Source organism: Stegostoma tigrinum, chromosome 19 (genome assembly GCF_030684315.1).
Source record: "Stegostoma tigrinum isolate sSteTig4 chromosome 19, sSteTig4.hap1, whole genome shotgun sequence".
Classification (NCBI taxonomy): domain Eukaryota; kingdom Metazoa; phylum Chordata; class Chondrichthyes; order Orectolobiformes; family Stegostomatidae; genus Stegostoma; species Stegostoma tigrinum.
In genome coordinates, this window is record NC_081372.1 from 40,718,031 (window position 1) to 40,741,862 (window position 23,832).

At 42.2% G+C, this 23,832-nt stretch overlaps 1 protein-coding gene across 1 annotated transcript in view; it reads left to right on the plus strand.

Annotated features, from left to right (window-relative positions):
• pard6b (par-6 partitioning defective 6 homolog beta (C. elegans)) overlaps positions 1-11,591 on the plus strand; it is an 89,938-nt gene extending 78,347 nt beyond the window's left edge. The window contains exon 3 of the mRNA XM_059652827.1: positions 9,616-11,591. Within this exon, the coding sequence (XP_059508810.1) occupies positions 9,616-10,457 (842 nt within the window). The 3' untranslated portion in view covers positions 10,458-11,591. The remainder of the gene's footprint in view (positions 1-9,615) is intronic.
• The last annotated feature ends 12,241 nt before the right edge of the window (positions 11,592-23,832 follow it).

Here is a 23,832-nt window from a genome sequence, read left to right on the forward strand (position 1 = left end):
CTGGACCCTTCATCAGAGAGGGGGATGGGGAGAGGGAACTGGAATAAATAGGGAGAGAGGGGGAGGCGGACCGAAGATGGAGAGTAAAGAAGATAGGTAGAGAGAGTATAGGTAGGGAGGGGATAGGTCAGTCCAGGGAAGACGGACAGGTCAAGGAGGTGGGATGAGGTTAGTAGGTAGATGGGGGTGCGGCTTGGGGTGGGAGGAAGGGATGGGTGAGAGGAAGAACCGGTTAGGGAGGCAGAGACAGGTTGGACTGGTTTTGGGATGCGGTGAGTGGGGGGGAAGAGCTGGGCTGGTTGTGTGGTGCAGTGGGGGGAGGGGACGAGCTGGGCTGGTTAGGGATGCAGTAGGGGAAGGGGAGATTTTAAAACCAGTCCAACCTGTCTCTGCCTCCCTAACCGGTTCTTCCTCTCACCCATCCCTTCCTCCCACCCCAAGCCGCACCCCCATCTACCTACTAACCTCATCCCACCTCCTTGACCTGTCCGTCTTCCCTGGACTGACCTATCCCCTCCCTACCTCCCCACCTATCTTCTTTACTCTCCATCTTCGGTCCGCCTCCCCCTCTCTCCCTATTTATTCCAGTTCCCTCTCCCCATCCCCCTCTCTGATGAAGGGTCTAGGCCCGAAACGTCAGCTTTTGTGCTCCTGAGATGCTGCTTGGCCTGCTGTGTTCATCCAGCCTCAGGTTTCCATCAAACCTGGTTTCGCTTTTGCCATGATGTACCTTGTCTCCTGAGGCTCACTGAACTGGTCACAAATGCTCAGCAGTCTGTGTACCTACAACAATATCATTCGTGTACAGGATGGAGAGTGAGCTTGTTGATTCAGAGACTAGGGTGCTGATCCTCAATAACGGAAATTACAGGGATAAGAGGGGTAAATTGGCCTTGATAGATTGTGGAGAGTTGCTTAAGGGGATGACAGTGGATAGGCAATGGGAAACATACAAGGAATGCATGTGGGAACTGGAACAACTGTTTATTCCTCTGTGTCGCAAAAGCAAAATGAAGAAGAGGGCCAATCCATGGCTTACAAAGGAAATAAGTGACAGAATCTGATCCAAGGAAGAAACACAGATTGGTCAAGAAAAATAATAAATCTGAGGATTGGCAGCAGTTTAGAATTCAGCAAAGAAGGATCAAGGGATTGATTAAGAAGGGGAAAATAAAATACGAAAGTAAGCTTACAGGGAACATAAAGACTGACGCTAAGAGTTTCTATGGGTACATAAAGAGAAAGCGATTGGTAAAGATAAATGTAGGTCCCCTACAGACAGAAATGGAGGAATGTATAATAGGGTCAAAGAAATAGCTGAGGACTTGAATACATACTTTGGTTCAATTTTCACAAAAGAGGACAAAATCAGATACCAAAATTGTTGGAGGATGCAAGACATAGTGAGAGGGAAGACTGAGGGAGCTCGATACTAGTTGAGAAATGGTGCTGGGAAAATCGTTGGGATTGAAAACTGATTAAATCCCAGGGCCTGATAATCTACGTCCCAGAGAATTTAAGGAAGTAGTTCTAGAAATAGTGGATACATTGGTCATCTTCTAGGATTCTGTAGCCTCTAGAATAATCCCTGCAGATTGGAGATGAATAATGTCACTCCAGTATTCAAAAAGGAAGGCAGAGGGAAAACAGAACATCTGTAGTGGAGAAAATTCTTAAATCCATTGTCAAGGATTTTATAGCAGAGTCTTTGGAAAGCAGTGGCAGGATCAGACAGAGTCAGCATGGATTTATAAAGGGGAAATCATGCTTGACAAATCTGTTGTAATTCTATGAAGATGCAACTAGTAGAGTTGACAAGGGGGACCCAGTCGATGTAGTGTATTTGGACTTTCAGAAAGCGTTTGTCAAAGTTCCACATAAGAGATTAATGTGCAAGATTAAAGTGCAAAGGATTGGGGCAAGTGTATTAAGATGGATAGGAAACTGTTTCCTCTCTGCCAACCAAACAGCAGGAATTAATGGGCCCTTTTCAAATTGGCAGGTAGTAACTAGTGGGGTGCCATAGCTGTTCACAGAAATATTAACGATTTGGATGAGGGAATTAACATGTAACATCTCCAAGTTTGCAGATGGTATCTAGTTGCAGGGTGAACAGTGATGAGGATGCAGAGATCCTTCTGGGTGAGTGGATAAATCAGTGGCAGATGCAGTATAATTTGGATAAATGTGAGGTTATTCACTTTGGAAGCAAAAATAAGAAGACAGATTGCTACCTGAATTGCTGTAAATTGGGAAAGGGGAGTGTACAGTGGGACCTGGAAGGCCTTGTGCACCAGTTGCTGAAGGTAAGCATGCAAGTGCAGCAGGCGGTAAAGAAGGCAAATAATATGTTAGCTTTCTTTGCAAGAGGTTTTGACTACAGGGGCAAGGATGTGCTATTGTACAGAGCCTTAGTGAGACCACACCTGGAATATTGTGTACAATTCCTTTTCTGAGGAAAGATACTCTTGCTCTCAATGGAGTGCAACAGAGGTTTACCAGGCTGATTCCGGGGATGGTGAGACTGATGCATGAGGAAAGATTAACTGTTGGGATTGTTTTTGCTAGAGTTCCGATGAATGAGGGGGGATCTCAGAGACTTAGAATTTTTTAACAGGACTGGACAGTTTAGATGCAGGGAGGATACTCCCAATGGTGCGTGTGTCCAAAACCAGGGATCACAGTACAAGGATTCGGAGTAGATGATTTAGATGGAGATGAGGAGACATTTCTTCACCCAAAGAGTGGTGAGTCTGTAGAATTCATTACCACAGGAAGTAGTTGATGCCAAAACATTGGATGTATTCAAGAGGCGGCTAGATACAGCAGTGAATGGGATGAAAGGTTATGGAGAGAAAGCAGGATTAGGCTATTGGGTCGGACAATCAGCTAAGATCATCAAGAATGGCAAAGCAGGCTTGGAGGGCCGAATGGTCATCTCCTGCTCCTATCTTCTATGTTTCTGTTATGACTGGAGTGCCACGACCACCTTGCTGAAGTCAGCAAAGCAGTCTATATAACACAAATGGGACAGGGGAGAGAGAGTGGGGCTGCTTAACTCCAGGTTTTGTCTGAAACCTTTCTGATTACCACCACTGATGAAGCCAGACTATTGGTCTTGTTGTAGAACTGTGGATCCAACTGCAGATTCCCTTTCCAAATCCCATTTTTTTTTTGAGAGCAAGTCCATCATGTAGATATGTGATATTTTATCAAAGGCATTTACCTGATCCAGGCTGATGAAGCTGGCATCCACCACCCTGTCTCAGATAGGGATGATCATATCCCTGTTAGCATAAGGCTTTGAAATCACTTTGTCATGCACAGCACAGGTTGGCTGGGGCAGGTGACCAACTCCAGAGCTGATTTGATCTGGTTGGCAATGACCTTGAATTTTTTAGCCCACATTTAGCAGTGATATTTTCCCCTCAATTTCTAATTCCCTCTCCTTTTCTTCTGTTTTGTAAATGTAGGTGATACCTTTATCTTGGGCTCTGTTATATTACTAGCCAGCAGCATACACTTGTACATCTCAAGCAGTTTGTCCAAAATCTCTCTGCATTGGACAAAAACAACTGGGAGACAATACTGTCTGCTGGCTTCGCCCCATTATAGTCCACAACAAAAAGATTGCTGATCCCCAAAATGTCAGTTAATATTGATTTTATGAAGCCAATTTCTTCCTTTTAAATTGCTGATCGCCAAGCTGTCTTCTGAACCTTCAAAAAAAAAGTGTGAGCATGTTTCATCCTGTCCCATGGAGCAGAGTCTGCACCAGAAGTTGATCTTGGAGGTCTCTAAAGCAAAGAGCAGGTATTGTTGGCTGTTCATTTCTCGGAGATCTTCTTTGACTTTGGCCCTCATTGACCGTAGTTGGTCAGATGCTGCACAATTTTCTGGAGCCGGGGCGTGTTTGTGTGTTTGTATGTGTGTGTGTGTGTGTGTGTGTGTGTGTGTGTGTGTCTCCTTTTATCTTAATTTATTTAAATGACATGTAGCTGGCTAGACCAGCATTTGTTGCCCATCCTGAATTTCCCTAGGGAAGCTGTTGCTGAGGTGCTCTGAGCTGCTGCAGTCCTTGATGTGTAGGAAGGGAGTTTAACAATTTTGATCCAGCAACATTGAAGTAAGTGATATTGGTTCAAGTCCCGTTATGTAGCATGGGAACGCTTTATGTGTAAGCTTGCAGGTAGTGCTTTGCCCTAGATGGTGACAAGCTTCTTGAGTGGTGTTGGCGCTGCACTCATCCAGGCAAGTAGGATATATCACATTCCTAACTTCCACCTAGTCGATGATCGACTGTCGATTGAGGAGATTGGGGGTGAGTTATTTGCCACAAGTGTTAACTTCGGACCTACTCATTTAAATTGGTTCAGTTTAGTTTCTGGTCAATGGTAAGCCCCAGTATGTTGGCGGGGGATATTTGGTGATGGTAATGCCATTGAATGTCAAGGGGTGATGGTTTGATTCTCTCTCATTGCTGATAGCTATGCGTTGAGAATGTTATTTGCCACTTGTTAGCTCAAGCCTAAACATGGACTGCTTCAGTATCTGAGGAGTCATGAATGGTGCTGAACATTGTGCAATCATCAGCAAACATCCCCATTTCTGCCCTGATGATAGAATGAAGGTCATTGAGCAGCTGAAGGTGGTTGCACCCTGAGGAAGTCTTGCAGTGATGCCCTGAAACTGAAATGATTGACCTCCTACACCGGCAAACATCTTCCATTGTGCTAAGTATGATTTCAAGCAGTGGAGCATTTTCTATTTGATTTCCATTTACTCCAGTTTTGATAGGGATCCTTGATGCCATTCTCTGTCAAATATTGCCTTAATGTCCTGGGCACTTGCTCTCCTCTCATGCCTGGACTTCAGCTCAAATGTAAGCATTTATTCAAGGTTGTAATGAGATCATTGGTTCAGTGGCCCTGGTGGAACCCAAATAGGGTGGCACTGAGCAGTTAGTTCCTTTCTGGAGCTACTTGATGATAAGCACTATCACAACACCTTTCCTCACTTATTGTTGAGGGGATATTGATATAATTGTCCCTTTGGACTTGACATGTTTTTATGGAGTGACCCCTTTTTGAGGATGAAGAACCTCCTTGATGTTTTCCTTCGTTGCCCACCAGAGTTTTAGAGACTCGGAGGGTTTTCATGGTTCTCCGACCTTTGTAATCCCTTTTCAGTTGTTGAATGTTTTCTGGAGTCAACAAACTCATGTTATCTTCCATGTTCCACAGACACCCATCTGTACTTTCTATAGCTAATGGGTGATAAGTCACAGGCATTATAAACAGATCAGCGTTCACTTGACATATGTTGATCTGACTATAACATGCAGGGCACAAACAAATCCATTGTGGAATGGACAAGATCCCTTCAGCCTTGACCAGGTGTATCCATATGATGCTATATTGCTAAAGGTACCATGCAGCTTGACATCATCTAGCATTTCCTCAGGAGTCGCTGCAGGATTCAGTTTGCCATCTGCTTTGTCGGATTATCCAGCCGCACCAGCAATGTAGTTGAAATCACTGCTGCGATAAGTGGAATGGTTTTGCGCAGAAATTTGCAGAAACAGACCATCTGGCTTTAATAATTTATCTTTGTACAGGCTTTTACCCCACCCTATTTCATCTCACTCTATCACCATCTGTCATGTACTTACTTAACTTTGTCTTTAGCGCATCTGTGCTATTTGCTTCAACTATTCCATGTAATAGTAAATTTCACCTTCTCTACTTCTTTTAGATTGAGGTTTTTCCTCAATTTCCTATTGAATTTTGTTAATGACTATATTATTTGTGACCTCAATTTCTGCACTCCGTTACGCATGAGAATAATTTCACTGCATTTGTTCTATTAAACTCCTTTATAATTCTGCATATCTCCATTCGCTCACCTATCATCATATTTACAGAGAAAAAGATCCCCAGCCTGTTCATTCTTACCTCAAGATCTCTTGAGCTTCCATGCAGTTCCTGCTGAGTGTACAGATAATTGTCAGCTTGGCACTGCACCACAGTGGGTTCTTAATCTCAATTGTGTTGTAAAGTTGAAATATTCTACAGGAACTGTGTATTTTGGTAGAGGAAGAAAATCATTTGCTCTTGCAAACCTGAAGGTAATGGATACTTTGCATTTTATAATCTGGTCTTTACTTGGGGAGCAGGATTTGACTTCTGAGTTTTTTGAAAAACGTGAAATTGGATAATTGCCACATAGTCACATCCTATAATGTGAAACTAATAGCCTACACTTGTGTGGTGCAACTGATTTTTTTTTCCACAATTAGAACATTCTGTAATCTCTCATTTGAGGTAACCCACAAACTTAATCTGTTGATTATACAAACATTACAAACTTTTAATTAAAAACTGAAAGAACTGCAGATCCTTTAAATCAGGAACAGAAACAAAGTTGCTGGAAAAGCTCAGCAGGTCTGGCAGCATCTGTGAAGACAAAACAAGTTAATGTTAACAGTTCTGAGGAAGAATAACTGCACCCGAAATATTAATTCTGTTTTTTCCTTCGCCGATGCTGTCAGACCTGCTGAGCTTTTCCAGCAATTTTGTTTTAGTTACAAACTTTTAATTTGATTTTTTTTCCTTGCTTGCAGCTTTTGAGTATAGCAGTAACTAATTTAAACAATGAATGTTTTAAACCATTTGTATTCATTATACTTCTCCATTTGCACTTTCTGTGGCAAGGACTAAGGAAACCAAGGAGCTTTTCAGTATTCTGGGAATTATTAAAACACGCTTTGAGTTCTTTAATAGTTCTTTAAATAGACTAGAAAGGAGGGTTTTGTATTTGTAGGAAAATTTGCCAGCAAATTGGGGTTAGTTGAAAATCAGACAATAGAATTGTAGCACCAATGTGTTGCAGGCACATAGATAATGGGAACTGCAGATGCTGGAGAATCCAAGATAATAAAATGTGAGGCTGGATGAACACAGCAGGCCAAGCAGCATTTCAGGAGCACAAAAGCTGACGTTTCGGGCCTAGACCCTTCATCAGAGAGGGGGATGGGGTGAGGGTTCTGGAATAAATAGGGAGAGAATGGGAGGCGGACCGAAGATGGAGAGAAAAGAAGACAGGTGGAGAGGAGATTATAGGTGGGGAGGTAGGGAGGGGATAGGTCAGTCCAGGGAAGACGGACAGATCAAGGAGGTGGGATGAGGTTAGTAGGTAGGAGATGGAGGTGCGGCTTGGGGTGGGAGGAAGGGATGGGTGAGAGGAAGAACAGGTTAGGGAGGCAGAGACAGGCTGGACTGGTTTTGGGATGCAGTGGGTGGAGGGGAAGAGCTGAGCTGGTTGTGTGGTGCAGTGGGGGGAGGGAACGAACTGGGCTGGTTTTGGGATGCGGTGGGGAAGGGGAGATTTTGAAGCTGGTGAAGTCCATATTGATACCATTGGGCTGCAGGGTTCCCAAGCGGAATATGAGTTGCTGTTCCTGCAACCTTCAGGTGGCATCATTGTGGCACTGCAGGAGGCCCATGATGGACATGTCATCTAATGAATGGGAGGGGGAGTGGAAATGGTTCGCGACTGGGAGGTGCAGTTGTTTATTGCGAACCGAGCGGAGGTGTTCCGCAAAGCGGTCCCCAAGCCTCCGCTTGGTTTCCCCAATGTAGAGGGAATGCCTCCTTGAAAAACTTGGACATGTGGGATCTGCGGGAATGTCTTGAAGAACTTGGACATCTGCTTCCACGATACAACCAGCTTGTAACCGATGTCCATTTCAAGCCCACCGACTCCCACAGCTACCTAGAATACACCTCCTCCCACCCACCCTCCTGCAAAAATTCCATCCCCGATTCCCAATTTCTCCGCCTCCACCGCATCTGCTCCCACGATGAGGCATTCCACTCCCGCACATCCCAGATGTACAAGTTCTTCAAGGACCACAACTTTGCCCCCCACAGTGGTCAAGAACGCCCTTGACCGCGTCTCCCAACATTTCCCGCAACACATCCCTCACACCCCGCCCAAAGAGGATCCCCCTCGTTCTCACACACCACCCCACCAACCTCCGGATACAACGCATCATCCTCCGACACTTCCGCTATCTACAATCCGACCCCACCACCCAAGATATTTTTCCATCCCCACCCTTGTCTGCTTTCCGGAGAGACCACTCTCTCCGTGACTCCCTTGTTCACTCCCCACTGCCCTCCAACCCCACCACACCCGGCACCTTCCCCTGCAACCGCAGGAAATGCTACACTTGCCCCTGCACCTCCTCCCTCACCCCTATCCCAGGCCCCAAGATGACTTGCCATGTTAAGCAGAGGTTCACCTGCACATCTGCCAATGTGGTATACTGTATGCATTGTACCCGGTGTGGCATCCTCTACATTGGGGAAACCAAGACTGCTTTGCAGAACACCTCTGCTCGGTTCACAATAAACAACTGCACCTCCCAGTTGCGAACCATTTCCACTCCCCCTCCTCCCAGTCTTTAGATGACATGTCCATCATGGGCCTCCTGCAGTGCCACAATGATGCCACCCGAAGGTTGCAGGAACAGCAACTTATATTCCGCTTGGGAACCCTGCAGCCCAATGGTATCAATGTGGACTTCACCAGCTTCAAAATCTCCCCTTCCCCCACCGCCTCCCAAAACCAGCCCAGTTTGTCCCCTCCCCCCACTGCATCCCAAAACCAGTCCAGCCTGTCTCTGCCTCCCTAGCCTGTTCTTCCTCTCACCCATCCCTTCCTCCCACCCCAAGCTGCACCTCCATCTCCTACCTACTAACCTCATCCCACCTCCTTGACCTGTCCGCTTTCCCTGGGCTGACCTATCCCCTCCCTAACTCCCCACCTATACTCTCCACTCCACTATCTTCTTTTCTCTCCATCTTCGGTCCGCCTCCCCCACTCTCCCTATTTATTCCAGAACCCTCACCCCATCCCCCTCTCTGATGAATGGTCTAGGCCCGAAACGTCAGCTTTTGTGCTCCTAAGATGCTGCTGGGCCTGCTGTGTTCATCCAGCCTCACATTTTATTATGTTGCAGGGCACATACTTGGGTTGAACTGATATCAGAGAATCACCATTGAATCCCTATTGTGTGGAAACAGGCCATTCATCCCATTTAAATCACATCAATCCACCAAAGAGCATCCTATGCACACCCATGCCACGACTCTATCCCTGTCATCCTGCATTTCCCTAGCTAACTCACCTAGCCTTCACATCCTGGATACTATGGGCGATTTAGCATGGCCAATCCACCTAACCTGCACATCATCTTGACTATGGGAGGAAACTGGAGCACCCAATCAGACAAGTGGAGAATGTGCATCCACATAGACAGTTGCCCAAGGGTGGAATCAAACCAGAGTCCCTGGTGCTGTGAGGCAGTAGCGCTAACCACTGTGTTGCCCGATGAAATATGGTTGTCTCCTGTAAGGGATGCGAGTGAAAATGAGTTAATGGATCACTGAATTACGATGGAAAATTAACTACAACTTATTTTTTACGTAGAATTTATTTTCCTTGCACAATTTTACTTGAAGTTGCCACAGATTATTTTGCCATTTACAATTTGTTCTTTGTAAAGAGTTATAAGAATGATAGTACTCATTATTTGTCTTGTTTTTGCAGAAGATGCTGACTACAGTGCTTTTGGTACTGACACTTTAACACGGAAAAAGAACGTCTTGTCAAATGTACTGCGTCCTGACAACCGAAAGAAACCTCCAATTGCTATCAGCTTGCCACGTGATTTCCGCCCTGTGTCTTCGATCATTGATGTGGATGTTCTTCCAGAAACCCATCGAAGAGTGCGGCTGTATAAACATGGATCTGATAAACCACTGGGATTCTATATTCGTGATGGCTCGAGTGTCCGAGTAACTCCTCATGGACTGGAAAAAGTCCCTGGAATTTTCATATCCAGATTGGTGCAGGGGGGATTAGCTGAAAGCACTGGTCTGTTGGCTGTAAATGATGAAGTTCTTGAGGTAAATGGTATTGAGGTATCAGGTAAAAGCCTTGATCAAGTGACTGATATGATGATTGCAAATAGCCACAATCTAATCATAACTGTGAAACCAGCAAATCAAAGAAATAATGTGAGGATCACTCGGACTTCTGGTACTTCAGGCCAGTTTGCTGACGCCGGTACCAGTCATCCCACTTTTGTGGCATCCCCGCATGTTGTGCAGAATTTCCATTCAGAAGAAGTGGACAGTGATGAAGAAACAGACATAGTTATAGAGGGCAATGGTGAGCCACAGCACATTCCAGTGGCAGCGTCAACCACTGCTAGTATAATGTCTTTAACAAAAACTGACAACGATCATGGTTTAACACCGAATGGTTCTGTTGCCAGCAGTGAAGGAAATACACACACATTAAATGCTACCCTGAAAGTGGATTCTGTGGAAAACGAAGATCTGAATAAACAAAGCATGGAGGAGGATGGCACAGTTATTACACTATAGGTTTCTTACCCTGCACCTAAAGGGTGCTAATACATGTTTTTAGAGCAGCCTGTTATGATTTTTATATGCTATACAGTAACTTTTTTGTCATAATTTTCAAATTGTTGCATGTGTGAAATGAGCAGCATGATGTTTTAACTAGTATGCATCTCAAAAAATACACAACTTGAAATGGATGGATGATATTCCTTTCCATTTCTATACGTATACTTTTAAATAGGAGTACTTATAAGAGAATTGCAACTTATACAAAGTTGCAACATAAAATCTCTCCCACCCAAACAGATTAACCTGAGAAAAATATAACTATTATGACGATCTAAATATTGATCTGATATATACTCATTGTAGAAACACAAAGATCTGACTGTTTACAATACAATTCCTACACTGGCCATCTTAATTTTCTTTAAGATCCTTAATAGTTGTACTTAAGTACCAAAGAAACAGCTTTAATGTAACAAGTCTTGATTTCTTAAGCATGTTTCTTGCTCCCCTCTGTTTTCATTTTAAAAGATTTTTGTGAAGGGGACATGCTATTGATAAGGTAGCATTAACCACTTTCCATTACTACCTTGCTTACCCACAGTGTCTTCATAATAAGATGGGATGAGCAATAATTGTAAATTTCATCGTACTCCAGTAGTTATATAATTACTATACAGTTCCTTCCAAACATACATGTTGCAGAGATCGAGATGAAAAGCCCAGCTCTCTGGCTTTTATTTTAATATAACTGGTCATGATCAAATATTCTATTCAACTAAAGGAGTAGAAAAGTATATAATTATGGCTCAAAACAGAATAGTTAAGGTACTAGCTATACCTGTAGGCTACTTTAGCTCACTACAATTGTTTTTTGTACTGTAGATCTATGTAAACATACAAATCATTTTGATATTTGTTACCAGAAAGTATTCCTAGCTTGCCTTTTTTTAAAAATGTGAATGTCCTCAGAATTACTGATAATGTGAATCTAAACATAGGAATTCTGCAAGGAAATGAAAGTTAAAGTGCTGGCACCCAAACAAGCCATTAAATTCTTGTGTTTCTGACAGACTTTATAAACCCAAATCAGACAAGACTAAATTGTCGATAATAAAATGTGAGGCTGGATGAACACAGCAGGCCAAGCAGCATCTCAGGAGCACAAAAGCTGACGTTTCGGGCCTAGACCCTTCATCAGAGAGGGGGATGGGGTGAGGGTTCTGGAATAAATAGGGACAGAGGGGGAGGCGGACCAAAGATGGAGAGAAAAGAAGATAGGTGGAGAGAGTATAGGTGGGGAGGTAGGGATGGGATAGGTCAGTCCTGGAAGACGGACAGGTCAAGGAGGTGGGATGAGGTTAGTGGGTGGATGGGGGTGGAAGAACAGGTTAGGGAGGCAGAGACAGGCTGGACTGGTTTTGGGATGCAGTGGGTGGGGGGGAAGGGCTGGGCTGGTTGTGTGGTGCAGTGGGGGGAGGGGACGAACTGGGCTGGTTTTGGGATGCGGTTGGGGAAGGGGAGATTTTGAAACTGGTGAAGTCCACATCAATACCATTAGGCTGCAGGGCTCCCAGGCGGAATATGAGTTGCTGTTCCTGCAACCTACGGGTGGCATCATTGTGGTACTGCAGGAGGCCCATGATGGACATGTCATCTAAAGAATGGGAGGGGGAGTGGAAATGGTTGGCGACTGGGAGGTGCAGTTGTTTGTTGCGAACTGAGCGGAGGTGTTCTGCAAAGCGGTCTCCAAGCCTCCGCTTGGATTTTCCATCCCCACCCCTGTCTGCTTTCCGGAGAGACCACTCTCTCCGTGACTCCCTTGTTCGCTCCACACTGCCCTCCAACCCCACCACACCCGGCACCTTCCCCTGCAACCGCAGGAAATGCTACACTTGCCTCCACACCTCCTCCCTCACCCCTATCCCAGGCCCCAAGATGTCATTCCACATTAAGCAGAGGTTCACCTGCACATCTGCCAATGTGGTATACTGCATCCACTGTACCCGGTGTGGCTTCCTCTACATTGGGGAAACCAAGCGGAGGCTTGGAGACCGCTTTGCAGAACACGTCCGCTCAGTTTGCAACAAACAACTGCACCTCCCAGTCGCCAACCATTTCCACTCCCCCTCCCATTCTTTAGATGACATGTCCATCATGGGCCTCCTGCAGTACCACAATGATGCCACCCGAAGGTTGCAGGAACAGCAACTCATATTCCACCTGGGAACCCTGCAGCCTAATGGTATCGATGTGGACTTCACCAGTTTCAAAATCTCCCCTTCCCCAACCGCATCCCAAAACCAGCCCAGTTCGTCCACTCCCCCCCACTGCACCACACAACCAGCCCAGCCCTTCCCCTCCACCCACTGCATCCCAAAACCAGTCCAACCTGTCCCTGCCTCCCTAACCTGTTCTTCCACCCCCATCCACCCACTAACCTCATCCCACCTCCTTGACCTGTCCGTCTTCCAGGACTGACCTATCCCATCCCTACCTCCCCACCTATACTCTCTCCACCTATCTTCTTTACTCTCCATCTTCGGTCCGCCTCCCCCTCTCTCCCTATTTATTCCAGCCCCCTCTCTGATGAAGGGTCTAGGCCCGAAACGTCAGCTTTTGTGCTCCTGAGATGCTGCTTGGCCTGCTGTGTTCATCCAGCCTCACATTTTATTATCTTGGATTCTCTAGCATCTGCAGTTCCTATTATCTCTAAGACTAAATTGTCAATGTTCCCATTTATTTCAGCAAAAATATTCATAGCCTTGATGGAACAAATTGCTTTCTGTGCTGTAAACTTTTCTGGTAAACACTTCAGAGTTAGGTAGATGAAATTCTAATAGGAATTAAGATCTGCTTAAAATACAAACCGATGAGGCACTCAGCAAATCTATTGTTTATATATAAACATTGTGTTGATGTTGCCAGAATTTCCTTTTGTCAATCTCGATTAAGTACTGTTGAATAGCATGGTTTCAAGTAGGAAAAAAAGAACTGACTCTATTTGATAGTCCAGTTCTCTGAGGATTTTGGCTTCTAATCTACTTTGCTTAGTTTATTGATTATTGCTTGAGATAAACAAGTTTTTAAAAAATGTTCTTATTGGGTTCATATAAGTACATTCACGTTTTACAAAGCTGAGTCAGGTGTGTAATTATAATTACTTTTTAAGTTACATTTTATCCTCCTGGCTTTGTAGTTTCTCCACTTTCAGTTTAATATTTTTAATATTAGCCTCAAATCTGCCGTGCCATTTTGTAGTGCCGTGTACAAACGTGGGAGGCCTCACTTCTAATATCAGCCAGTTCGTAACCGAACAAGAAACAGTTTAGGCCCATTAGAGGGAAACTGATTTCGGGGGGATGGGTTGTCTGCTGACCTATTATGTGTGGCTAAATTATTTGTAGGTGCTTGTTTGTGTTATGATCCTGTGAGAAATCATTAAAGAGAAATCCAAGCACCTAGTAATCAACTGTCAGAATTACACCATAAGATTTCAAATGTTTTACAAAAAAATCTTTCAGCATAGAATAAAGAAATTAAGCAAAGCAAACACCACTGACTTTTGACAATAACTTATAAAGATTTGTGCTGTAAACTTAGTTCCACTAATAACACACTCTATCCTTCCCAATAGTTTCTTTAAATGTTAGATTGAATGTTCATTCACTTTCCCTGGAACCATCTTCCAAATTATGTGTCGTTTAGAGTTCACGATAATTCTGTATTTTTTCCCCAAGTAATATTTTATGATGATCCTTCCATTAGTTATTTTGCTTAGCAGCCCCCCACCTTGTATTTAATACAGTTACAACTGTCTCTGCTCTTAGCAGTTGGGTATATGCTGGCAACCAAAGCAGTTTCACACCTTTAAGTTAATTTGTTGAAAACTCTACCTCAAAAGTTTGGTAAGGGCCACACTAAATTTCTTTCTCCAGCTGCCATCTAGGGATTACTTCCAGCCTCTGTCCAATAAAAATCCAAATGATCTTAAACTCCAAATACTTTCTAAAGTGCGAATGAAAAAGCTCATATTTTATTTGCTTAAAATGCAGAGTCAACTAATGTTTTTCTACTTTTTGTCTTTTCCAATTCAATGAGCTGCATTCTACACAGGGCAGTATGGTGGTTACTACTGTTGCCTCACACTGCCAGAGACTACAGTTTGGTTCCAACCTTGAGCGACTGCATCAGCATTCTTCTGTGCCTCTGTGCATTTTCTCCAGGTGCTCTGATTTCCTCCCACAGTCCAAGGATGTGCATGTTATGTGGATTGGCCATGCTAAATTGCCCACAATGTCCAGGGATGTGTAGACTAGATGGATTAATCACGGTTAATGTGGCATGGTCGGGGTCGGGGTTTGCGTGGGTTGCTCTTCAGAGGGTCAGTGTGGACTTGTTGGACTGGATGGTCCTTTTCCACACTGTACGGATTCTTTGTTTCTATTTTCTACCTAAAAACATACTGCTTTTTTTATCAAATACCCAGATAACAAGAATTTTTTTATCACCAGTCAATCTCTATGACTGTGGGATGCCCTCAACTGAATATAAATTACTTATTTTACCTTCAACACAACTCCTTGATTCTGTAACCCAAATGAATAATATAGATCTTGTATGAAGTTTTAGGACCATTTTTGTAAGAATGATGATTTCAAGTTTTTTAAACGGAAATAACAACAGACACTCTGGATCCACTAAGAAATCTAGAAATGAGTTATCCATTATTCGTCCCAAAACCAGCCCTTCACCAACTTCAAAATCTACCCTTCCCCCACTGCATTCCAAAACCAGCCCAGCCTGCCCCTGCCTCCCTAACCTGTTCTTCCTCTCACCCATCCCTTCCTCCCACCTCAGGCCGCACCTCCATTTCCTACCTACTAACCTCATCCCACCTCCTTGACCTGACCATCTTCCCTGGACTGACCTATCCCCTCTCTATCTCCCCACCTGTACTCTCCTCTCCACCTATCTTCTTTTTTTCCCATCTTCAGTCCGCCTCCCCCTCTTTCCCTATTTATTCCAGAACCTTCTCCCCATCCCCCCCTCTGAAGGGTCTAGGCCCAAAACGTCAACTTTTGTGCTCCTGAGATGCTGCTTGGCCTGCTGTGTTCATCCAGCTTCACATTTTGTTATCTTGGATTCTCCAGCATCTGCAGTTCCCATTATTTCTTATCCATTATTCTAGTGTTTACACTTGTTTCTCTGAAAGTGAGAATAATATGGTTAGATTTTAACTATAATTAATTCCAAGCTTGTTTGAGTGGCACTTAACTCAGGGTTGCTCATCAAACTCTCCATCAGAATGCTCCCCATTTGTACAGTTAAAACTTAAAACCTTTTGATTCAGGAATATATATTCTAAAGCATGAAATATGAACTAGATATTCACAACATTTGCTGTGGTACACTTATTTATAAAAGTGACTTTTTTAGAATGCTGTAATGTGCTCTTGGTTTGGATGCTATTCAGTTGCTTCACCAGATTATAAGTCTGTTTTCAAAAGAACAAATTGCTTTCAAAACTGAAATATATTTAACTTTTTAAAATGCAATTTTGTTAGTGTAAGAAGCCATTTTTAAAAGTCGGCCATTGTGCTGTATGATCTACACTTTTGTATTCTGTCAGAATTAGGGTGGTAACAGACTCATCAGGTTTGTACTAAGTCTGCAAGAGAATCTGCTCCAAATGTTGCGAAGTGGTTGGAAGCAGATTTTCTGGAGTCTTTTCTAGGAGTCCTTAAAGGCGTTAATACATTTGGAAAGATAGCCAAGGATTCAAGCCACCTGGCAACAATACATCTGTCTTGTGCAGAACCCTCCTTCCACCAAGGCTACCGATTTTTTGCTTTGTTTGACCAAGTCCTAATTAACATTTAAGCATATCTTTTTGAAAATAAAAAAGTCTCCATTTACTGTTTTTATTATTAATGACCATTCTAATTCAGATTAAACTAAGCCTCTAAATGCTCAAGGAAAATATTTTTCTCAGACAGAATTTATTGAACTTAAGTGTTTGAAGCATGACCCAGATCCTTACTGAATTTGCCATGTTTAAAAAAAATTGTATAAAGTTAATAAAAGCAAACATTTTGTCTAATCACTCCGCATTGAATTCTGACACTGAATATTCAGATTTCTCTGTTTTAATATTAAGTTATAATGTCAAAGTGTGGTATGAATTGGATACCACATTTCCCACAAAAGATGATAAGATTTAATAGTTTACTGAGTCTGCCACTCTTGCCCAACTGCTGTGGTTGAAGCACGACTGGCAGTAATCTGGAAGCAGAATGTTTATGTCTTTTGACTTGGGGCTGATGCATGATTGATTGGCTGGACATCTGGTTTCCAATACACAGAGATGCCAACAGTATGGGTTCAATTCCCAGACCAGCCAATGTTACCATGAAGAATTCCCCTTCTTAACCTTTCACCTGAAGTGTGATGATTCTCCTCCAGTTTAAACCATCACCAGTCATCTCCTAATGAGAGAGCATTAATCTGGTAAGAATTTCTTTTTATGGTCAGTTAATTCAAAAATAGATCATTCCATGGAAAACAAATAAAAGTATTTTGTTCCTTTGCTACTGTGATGCATACAATCTGTCAAATGCCCTTCTGAACTAAAATATCAAATTCTTAATTGTTTGCAAATCTAAATAATGCATATATTTATGATAGTCAACAAATAACTAATTGCTGAAAAACCAATTATATTAAAATGCATGACACTAGCAAAAAACTCAAAATAAATAACATTAAGTATTTAGGCTTAAGTAAATTGATGCCTGTGCCAGGTGGTGGGCTTCCTCATATGAATGTCATGCTTTTGTTATCATTTAAAATATTATTAAATGTTAAAATTTGAGCTGAAGTGTTCCTACTTTTCTCAGTGCATCACGTATATCGCAAATTACTAGATGTAACTTGAGAGACTTGAGTTTAAATCTGAACTAATTTCACCTTCTGACTTTATAGGTTTGAAAGGATTCCTCACTTGTTTTATATAATTACGCATGTTGATGATAAGAGTTCCTTTGGTGTACCCAGGCTAAACCATCAGTTGGTAAAGAAAAAATGTGGGCAACATTTGAAGTGAGAAAAATAGGAAATATGTTCTAACTGCAAATCGGCATTTAAAAATTTGTTAATGCAGACACGTAGTGTCTGCATATTTATACACCCATGCGGTAAAGATTTCTTTTAAAGTAATCAAGAGCAATTTGTCTAAATGCTGCCTCACTTCGCACACTTTGAAAATCCTTGAATTCTTTTTTTCCCTTGTCACTCTTCTATATTTATATGTGTTAATGTCTAATTTTAAAAGTCATGATTTGCCCTGCAAACCTAACAGTATGCAGGGTCAGTCACACCCTGTGTTCTAATCACAATGCTACTGATATATTTAATTTCCTTAATGTAAAATGGCATTTTTAAAAAATTGTTGAATGTTATATGTTTAGTAACTGTCTGAAATATGAGTACATGGAATACACAATTTCGGGTAAATAAGCCTGCTGAATCTATGAAAATACTACATCTCTTCCTTTCCAGCTAATTGAGAGCTGCATGATTGTGTTAAAAAGCAAAATCAAACTAGATTTACTCAGAGGTGAAGGGTAAATATTTCCTTTGTAGCAAGAAATATTATCAGTGTAAAAAATCACTTTTAAGTGATAACTGGACATGAAATGTATGAAAGGCACTTGCTTTGATCTATCACTGACACTGGACAAATCTTAGAATTTCTGAACTGTAACTTAAAAGAAACATCTATTTTTGGTTACTCAGATGTAAAATATTCTTGATGAACCATGTTGTTCAGCATTACAAACTAAATGAGTGCACAATTAGAGACTGTATCATTCAGAACAGAAATATACTCAAGTTGATGGAGAACCAGCTAACGGATCAAAACGTTTGTAATGTCTGAAAATAAATATGCATTTTGCTTGTGAATATACCCTCTGCTGGCTACTAGCTGTACTACAAGTCTTAATATGACTGCTGCTGAATTATTTGGACAATCTGTTCACTGAAACAACCACTACAAACTGGAGGAAAGTGTATAATTGCATGTTTTGAAATGGCAATTCCAAATGATCAAGATATTTTTGTCATCTTGTATAGGATTATAGTGTATAAGTAATTACTAAATGAGAAGACAAATTGCATTCATGTTGCATTTTAGACCCTCAGTCTTTTCTGTCTCATTTACTACCTCTTAGATTTATGATAGTAAACACTGTACATCATTCCAGATAGTTTGTTCTATAATCTGAATATATAGCCTCAAATTGCTTCTCTTTTCCAGCAACACATTTAATGAAAATACCCATGCTGAGTTTTAGCCGTTGTCTGTGAATCATAAGCTATGGCTTCATGATTTTTAAGTAATTTTTTAATGAAATGATATTTGTATAAGATAGGCACAGATATCAGTATTTTCTTATGACTGTACAATATATGTTTATATGATCACACTAAAGAGAGAGTTCACATTTTAGAGTCAGACCACAGCCTTGTGCTTAATGATATATTTCTATGAACTAAAGAAAATCAGTAGAGACTTGAACTTTTATAGTCCTTTTCAAGGTTTAGTTTTCCTGCAGTACAAAAGCTGTTTGATACCTTCTTTCCTCTTTCCTTTCTTTTTTCCTCTCCTTTTTGATAGTGGTCAAAAACGTGCTTCATGCAAATCATTGATTTCTTTGAGCTGTTGGATCCATTCAGCTTTCTAGTGAAACATGTCAGAACAATTTAGAAGTTCAAATTGTATAAAAGCGATGGCCGTGACCCGTACAATTCTTCTGGTATTTGCAGAGTTTGTCATCTATAGCGTTTTCGTTTTTGTGATTAGCTTTTGAAGCTTTGAAGTTACTTGAATTTATCAAGCAAACAAAAATTACTTTGAATAAAACAAATTAAATATTGCACTTTAAATCCCTTTGCTATACTTTTCATAGAATTGGTATCAAATGCAATCTGTAGAAGTGGGAACAGAAAACTTGGCATGTGTACTGTTGAATATAAATAAAAACTGGTGAATAAACAATTTATTTTGTCCTATTTTTGCAGTTATTTTAATGAAGATAAACTGGTCCTTACAAATTTTATCTTTTTAAGAATTAAATTGGAAATGCTGAAGTCAGAATGTATGTAATCAAATTTTCAATTTGTACCTTTCAAATTTGGATAAGAATACAATCCTCGTTAGAGCAAAGGAATGAGCATTTCTCGTTTGAGGCATTTTGGACCTTGAGTTGATTGCGGTGATTAAAGACTGATAAGATTTGAAACTGCAAATTGTCGATAAAGGAGCAAGATTTGTGATGCAGAGGAAACTTCTTTCCACCATCAGTTATTTAATGAGTAAAGAATTTATAGCATTACTGTCAAATTTTATTTTCAAAATTCCAAAGGAGTTAAGGGGCTGGTATAGGGATTTCTGTCTGTTCTGTAATAATTTTCTTACAGAACCAAAATATTCTGTGCTGTACTTCAAGTAGATGATATTCTTCCAATGTCTGTATTCTGGAACAAAATAATTTCTTTAACTTCAAAGTTAATATGTTTGTTTATTGAGAACATGAGTTACTGTTTTGTTGGAATCCATCATAAAGTTCCTGCCAGTGGATAGCATGCTGATTGTTTCTGGTGTCCAAAATATATGATAAACCAATTTTCAACTAGTAATTTAAATAGTTGATTAGTTCTTATATTTTAAGGTTACATGGAACTTCAAAAAAATTTAAAATATATAAACTGGATTTCAATGTTACAGTTTTCAGTTAGCTGCCTAAGAATATGAAGACAATTGTGATTGTTGAGTTATTTGACTATGAAAGGAGAACTGGTGTAGTAAATGCAGGACATTCTTATGGAACACCTATTAATGTCTTTGTTATCCTGACTGTTTGAGAGAGTTTGTAGCACAATACCCTGAGAGCATAACTTTATTGTATATTTGGCATATTGTTTCTCCAACAAAGTGCAGTGCATTGTATTACCATTCTGTCAACATGATTCATGTATTTTCGCAGACCAACATTTTTGAGATGTAGGAATCAAATTGAAATTTGTTTGCACAGTAACATAAATGTAAACTAGAAAACTTCTTTCATGAGTATGACTCTACATTGCAAAATGTTTCTCTTAATATTAGTGGATAACCAGTACAGCAATTTAATATGCAATGTTATAGTCATAATTATGTATCAATTTTTTTATTGTCAAGCTCACTGGGCTAATATCATGGGAAAATAGAAAATGGGAGCAGGCCTGTTTTAGCCTGCTCAGCTGTATTAGTTTGCAGCTGATCTTGTAGAATCCCCACAATGTGGAAACAGGCCATTCAGCCCAACATGTCCAAGCCGACCCTCCAAAGAACATCCCACCCCTAGCCACGACTCTAACTCTGCATTTCCCATGGCTAATGTACCTAACCTACACATCTGTAAACTGTGGGCAATTTAGCATGGCCAATCCACCTAACTTGCACATCTTTGGACTCAGAGGAAACCAGAGCACCTGGTTGAAATTCACACAAACATGGGAATAAAGAGCAAACTCCACACATAGAGTTCCCTGAGGTTGGAATCAAATCTGGGTCCTTGGCACTGTGAGGCAGCTGTGTGCTGCCTATCTAGCCCTATTTTCCCCACAGTCTCTAAATACCTTTGAACCTAATTTATAAACACAGCAGATTTCCAGTGGAAATAGTTGCCCAAAAGGAGGCACTTGAACAGATCTACATGCTCAATGTAGAGTGGGATTGCTTTAACTGTTCAAAGCGCTGTACGGACAATGAGAACTGGGTCTAAATGAGGATCAGGAATAGGCACATGCTTGATGGGTTCAAGCACCTTTTCATGTGCTGTATTTTTCTTTGTTCCTTTTACTCATTGAAAATCAATTCTGACTGATGTGTTCGTAAGACTTCATCAGAACCAAGATAGGCAGAGAAATCCTTTCACAGTTAACTCATTTATCCAGGGTCACATTAGAATGGAAAATAACAAAATGTGGGGCTGGATGAACACAGCAGGCCAAGCAGCATCTTAGGAGCACAAAAGCTGATGTTTTGGGCCTAGACCCTTCATCAGAAAAGTTTAAGCCCAAAATGTCAGCTTTTGTGCTCCTAAGATGCTGCTTGGCCTGCTGTGTTCGTCCAGCCCCATATTTTGTTATCTTGGATTCTCCAGCATCTACACTTCCCATTATCTTTGATCACATGAGAATGGAATGTCTGTCAATTAGTTCATTTAAGATTTTCTGTTGTAGGTGGGCAAAGTGAATATGTATTGGCAATCCTGAAAACACATGCCTTAAAAGTCTATTTTCGTGCAAATAACTTTGAGCTATTTGTGGTGTCCTCTGCGAATGTGGCACTTGGTAGTAGTTTTTTCTAGCATCACTTTATTGGCTCAGAAATGAAGTTCACGTCAAGTTTGCTAGAGATGGTTCGGAAAGTGCAGCGATACTGTTGCAAAGTACCTACGACACTGCCAGATGGTAAAGCAAACGTAAGTAAGACTCCTTGCTTAACCTATTTTCAATCTTTCCACCACTTATTAGGATCCCTCACAGTATTTATCTCTCTGTTTCAGGTCATCGTTAGCTAACTCTTTCTATATCCCTTCTCTCTGGGCCCTGTCACCACGTGTATTCACTCTCCTGTCCCAATCCCGCACCACTGTAAACAGCATCCTTTCCCAACAATTTTCAGTTCTGATGAAGGGTTATTGGGCTCTAGATGTTAACTGTTTTTCTCCCTACAGCTAAGTTTCCTGTCTTGGTACCCTTATGAGTATGCAGGGAGAGGCAGCCCTTTTGGATCGGCTTCCACGTGTAAGTCAACAAAACTTATTGCTATAATGCTAGGAATGTAAGAAAATCAGGTCTAAACCAAGATAATAAAATGTGAGGCTGGATGAACACAGCAGGCCAAGCAGCATCTCAAGAGCACAAAAGCTGACGTTTCGGGCCTAGACCCTTCATCAGAGAGGGGGATGGGGTGAGGGTTCTGGAATAAATAGGGGGAGGCGGACCGAAGATGGAGAGAAAAGACGATAGGTGGAGAGAGTATAGGTGGGGAGGTAGGGATGGGATAGGTCAGTCCTGGAAGACGGACAGGTCAAGGAGGTGGGATGAGGTTAGTGGGTGGATGGGGGTGGAAGAACAGGTTAGGGAGGCAGGGACAGGTTGGACTGGTTTTGGGATGCAGTGGGTGGAGGGGAAGGGCTGGGCTGGTTGTGTGGTGCAGTGGGGGGAGGGGACGAACTGGGCTGGTTTTGGGATGCGGTTGGGGAAGGGGAGATTTTGAAACTGGTGAAGTCCACATTGATACCATTAGGCTGCAGGGTTCCCAGGCGGAATATGAGTTGCTGTTCCTGCAACCTTCGGGTGGCATCATTGTGGCAGTGCAGGAGGCCCATGATGGACATGTCATCTAGAGAATGGGAGGGGGAGTGGAAATGGTTTGCGACTGGGAGGTGCAGTTGCATCCCTGACCAGCCCAGTTCGTCCCCTCCCCCCACTGCACCACACAACCAGCCCAGCTCTTCCCCCCCCCCCCCCCACTGCACCACACAACCAGCCCAGCTCTTCCCCCCCCCCCCCCCCCACTGCATCCCAAAACCAGTCCAACCTGTCTCTGCCTCCCTAACCGGTTCTTCCTCTCACCCATCCCTTCCTCCCACCCCAAACCGCACCCCCATCTACCTACTAACCTCATCCCACCTCCTTGACCTGTCTGTCTTCCCTGGACTGACCTATCCCCTCCCTACCTCCCCACCTATACTCTCTCCACCTATCTTCTTTACTCTCCATCTTCGGTCCGCCTCCCCCTCTGTCCCTATTTATTCCAGTTCCCTCTCTGATGAAGGGTCTAGGCCCGAAACGTCAGCTTTTGTGCTCCTGAGATGCTGCTTGGCCTGCTGTGTTCATCCAGCCTCACATTTTATTATCTTGGAATTCTCCAGCATCTGCAGTTCCCATTATCTCAGGTCTAAGCCAGCAATTCCTGGAGAACCACAGAAGACTGCGTCTATGCAGAGAAAACTCAGTTAACATGAAGAAGGATCACTAGATTCAGTAGAAGATAATCGGTGTAGCTCCACACTTTGTTATCTTGGATTCTCCAGCATCTGCAGTTCCCATTATCTCGAAGATAATGGGTTGCTTTCTTTGAGTACGTTGTTCTTCTACTCTTCTCTCCATTGTCTTACAGCAAGGACATAAGAGGTTCTAAGCGGTTTTCAATATCACAACGCCTGCAATGACTCTATACAATGCGACCTCCAAGCTACAGCTATCGTTTCGCCTTTATCTCACTCATAGCGCCGCCTGCAGGCTATCGCTACCCTCCTGTCTCAGTCATAGT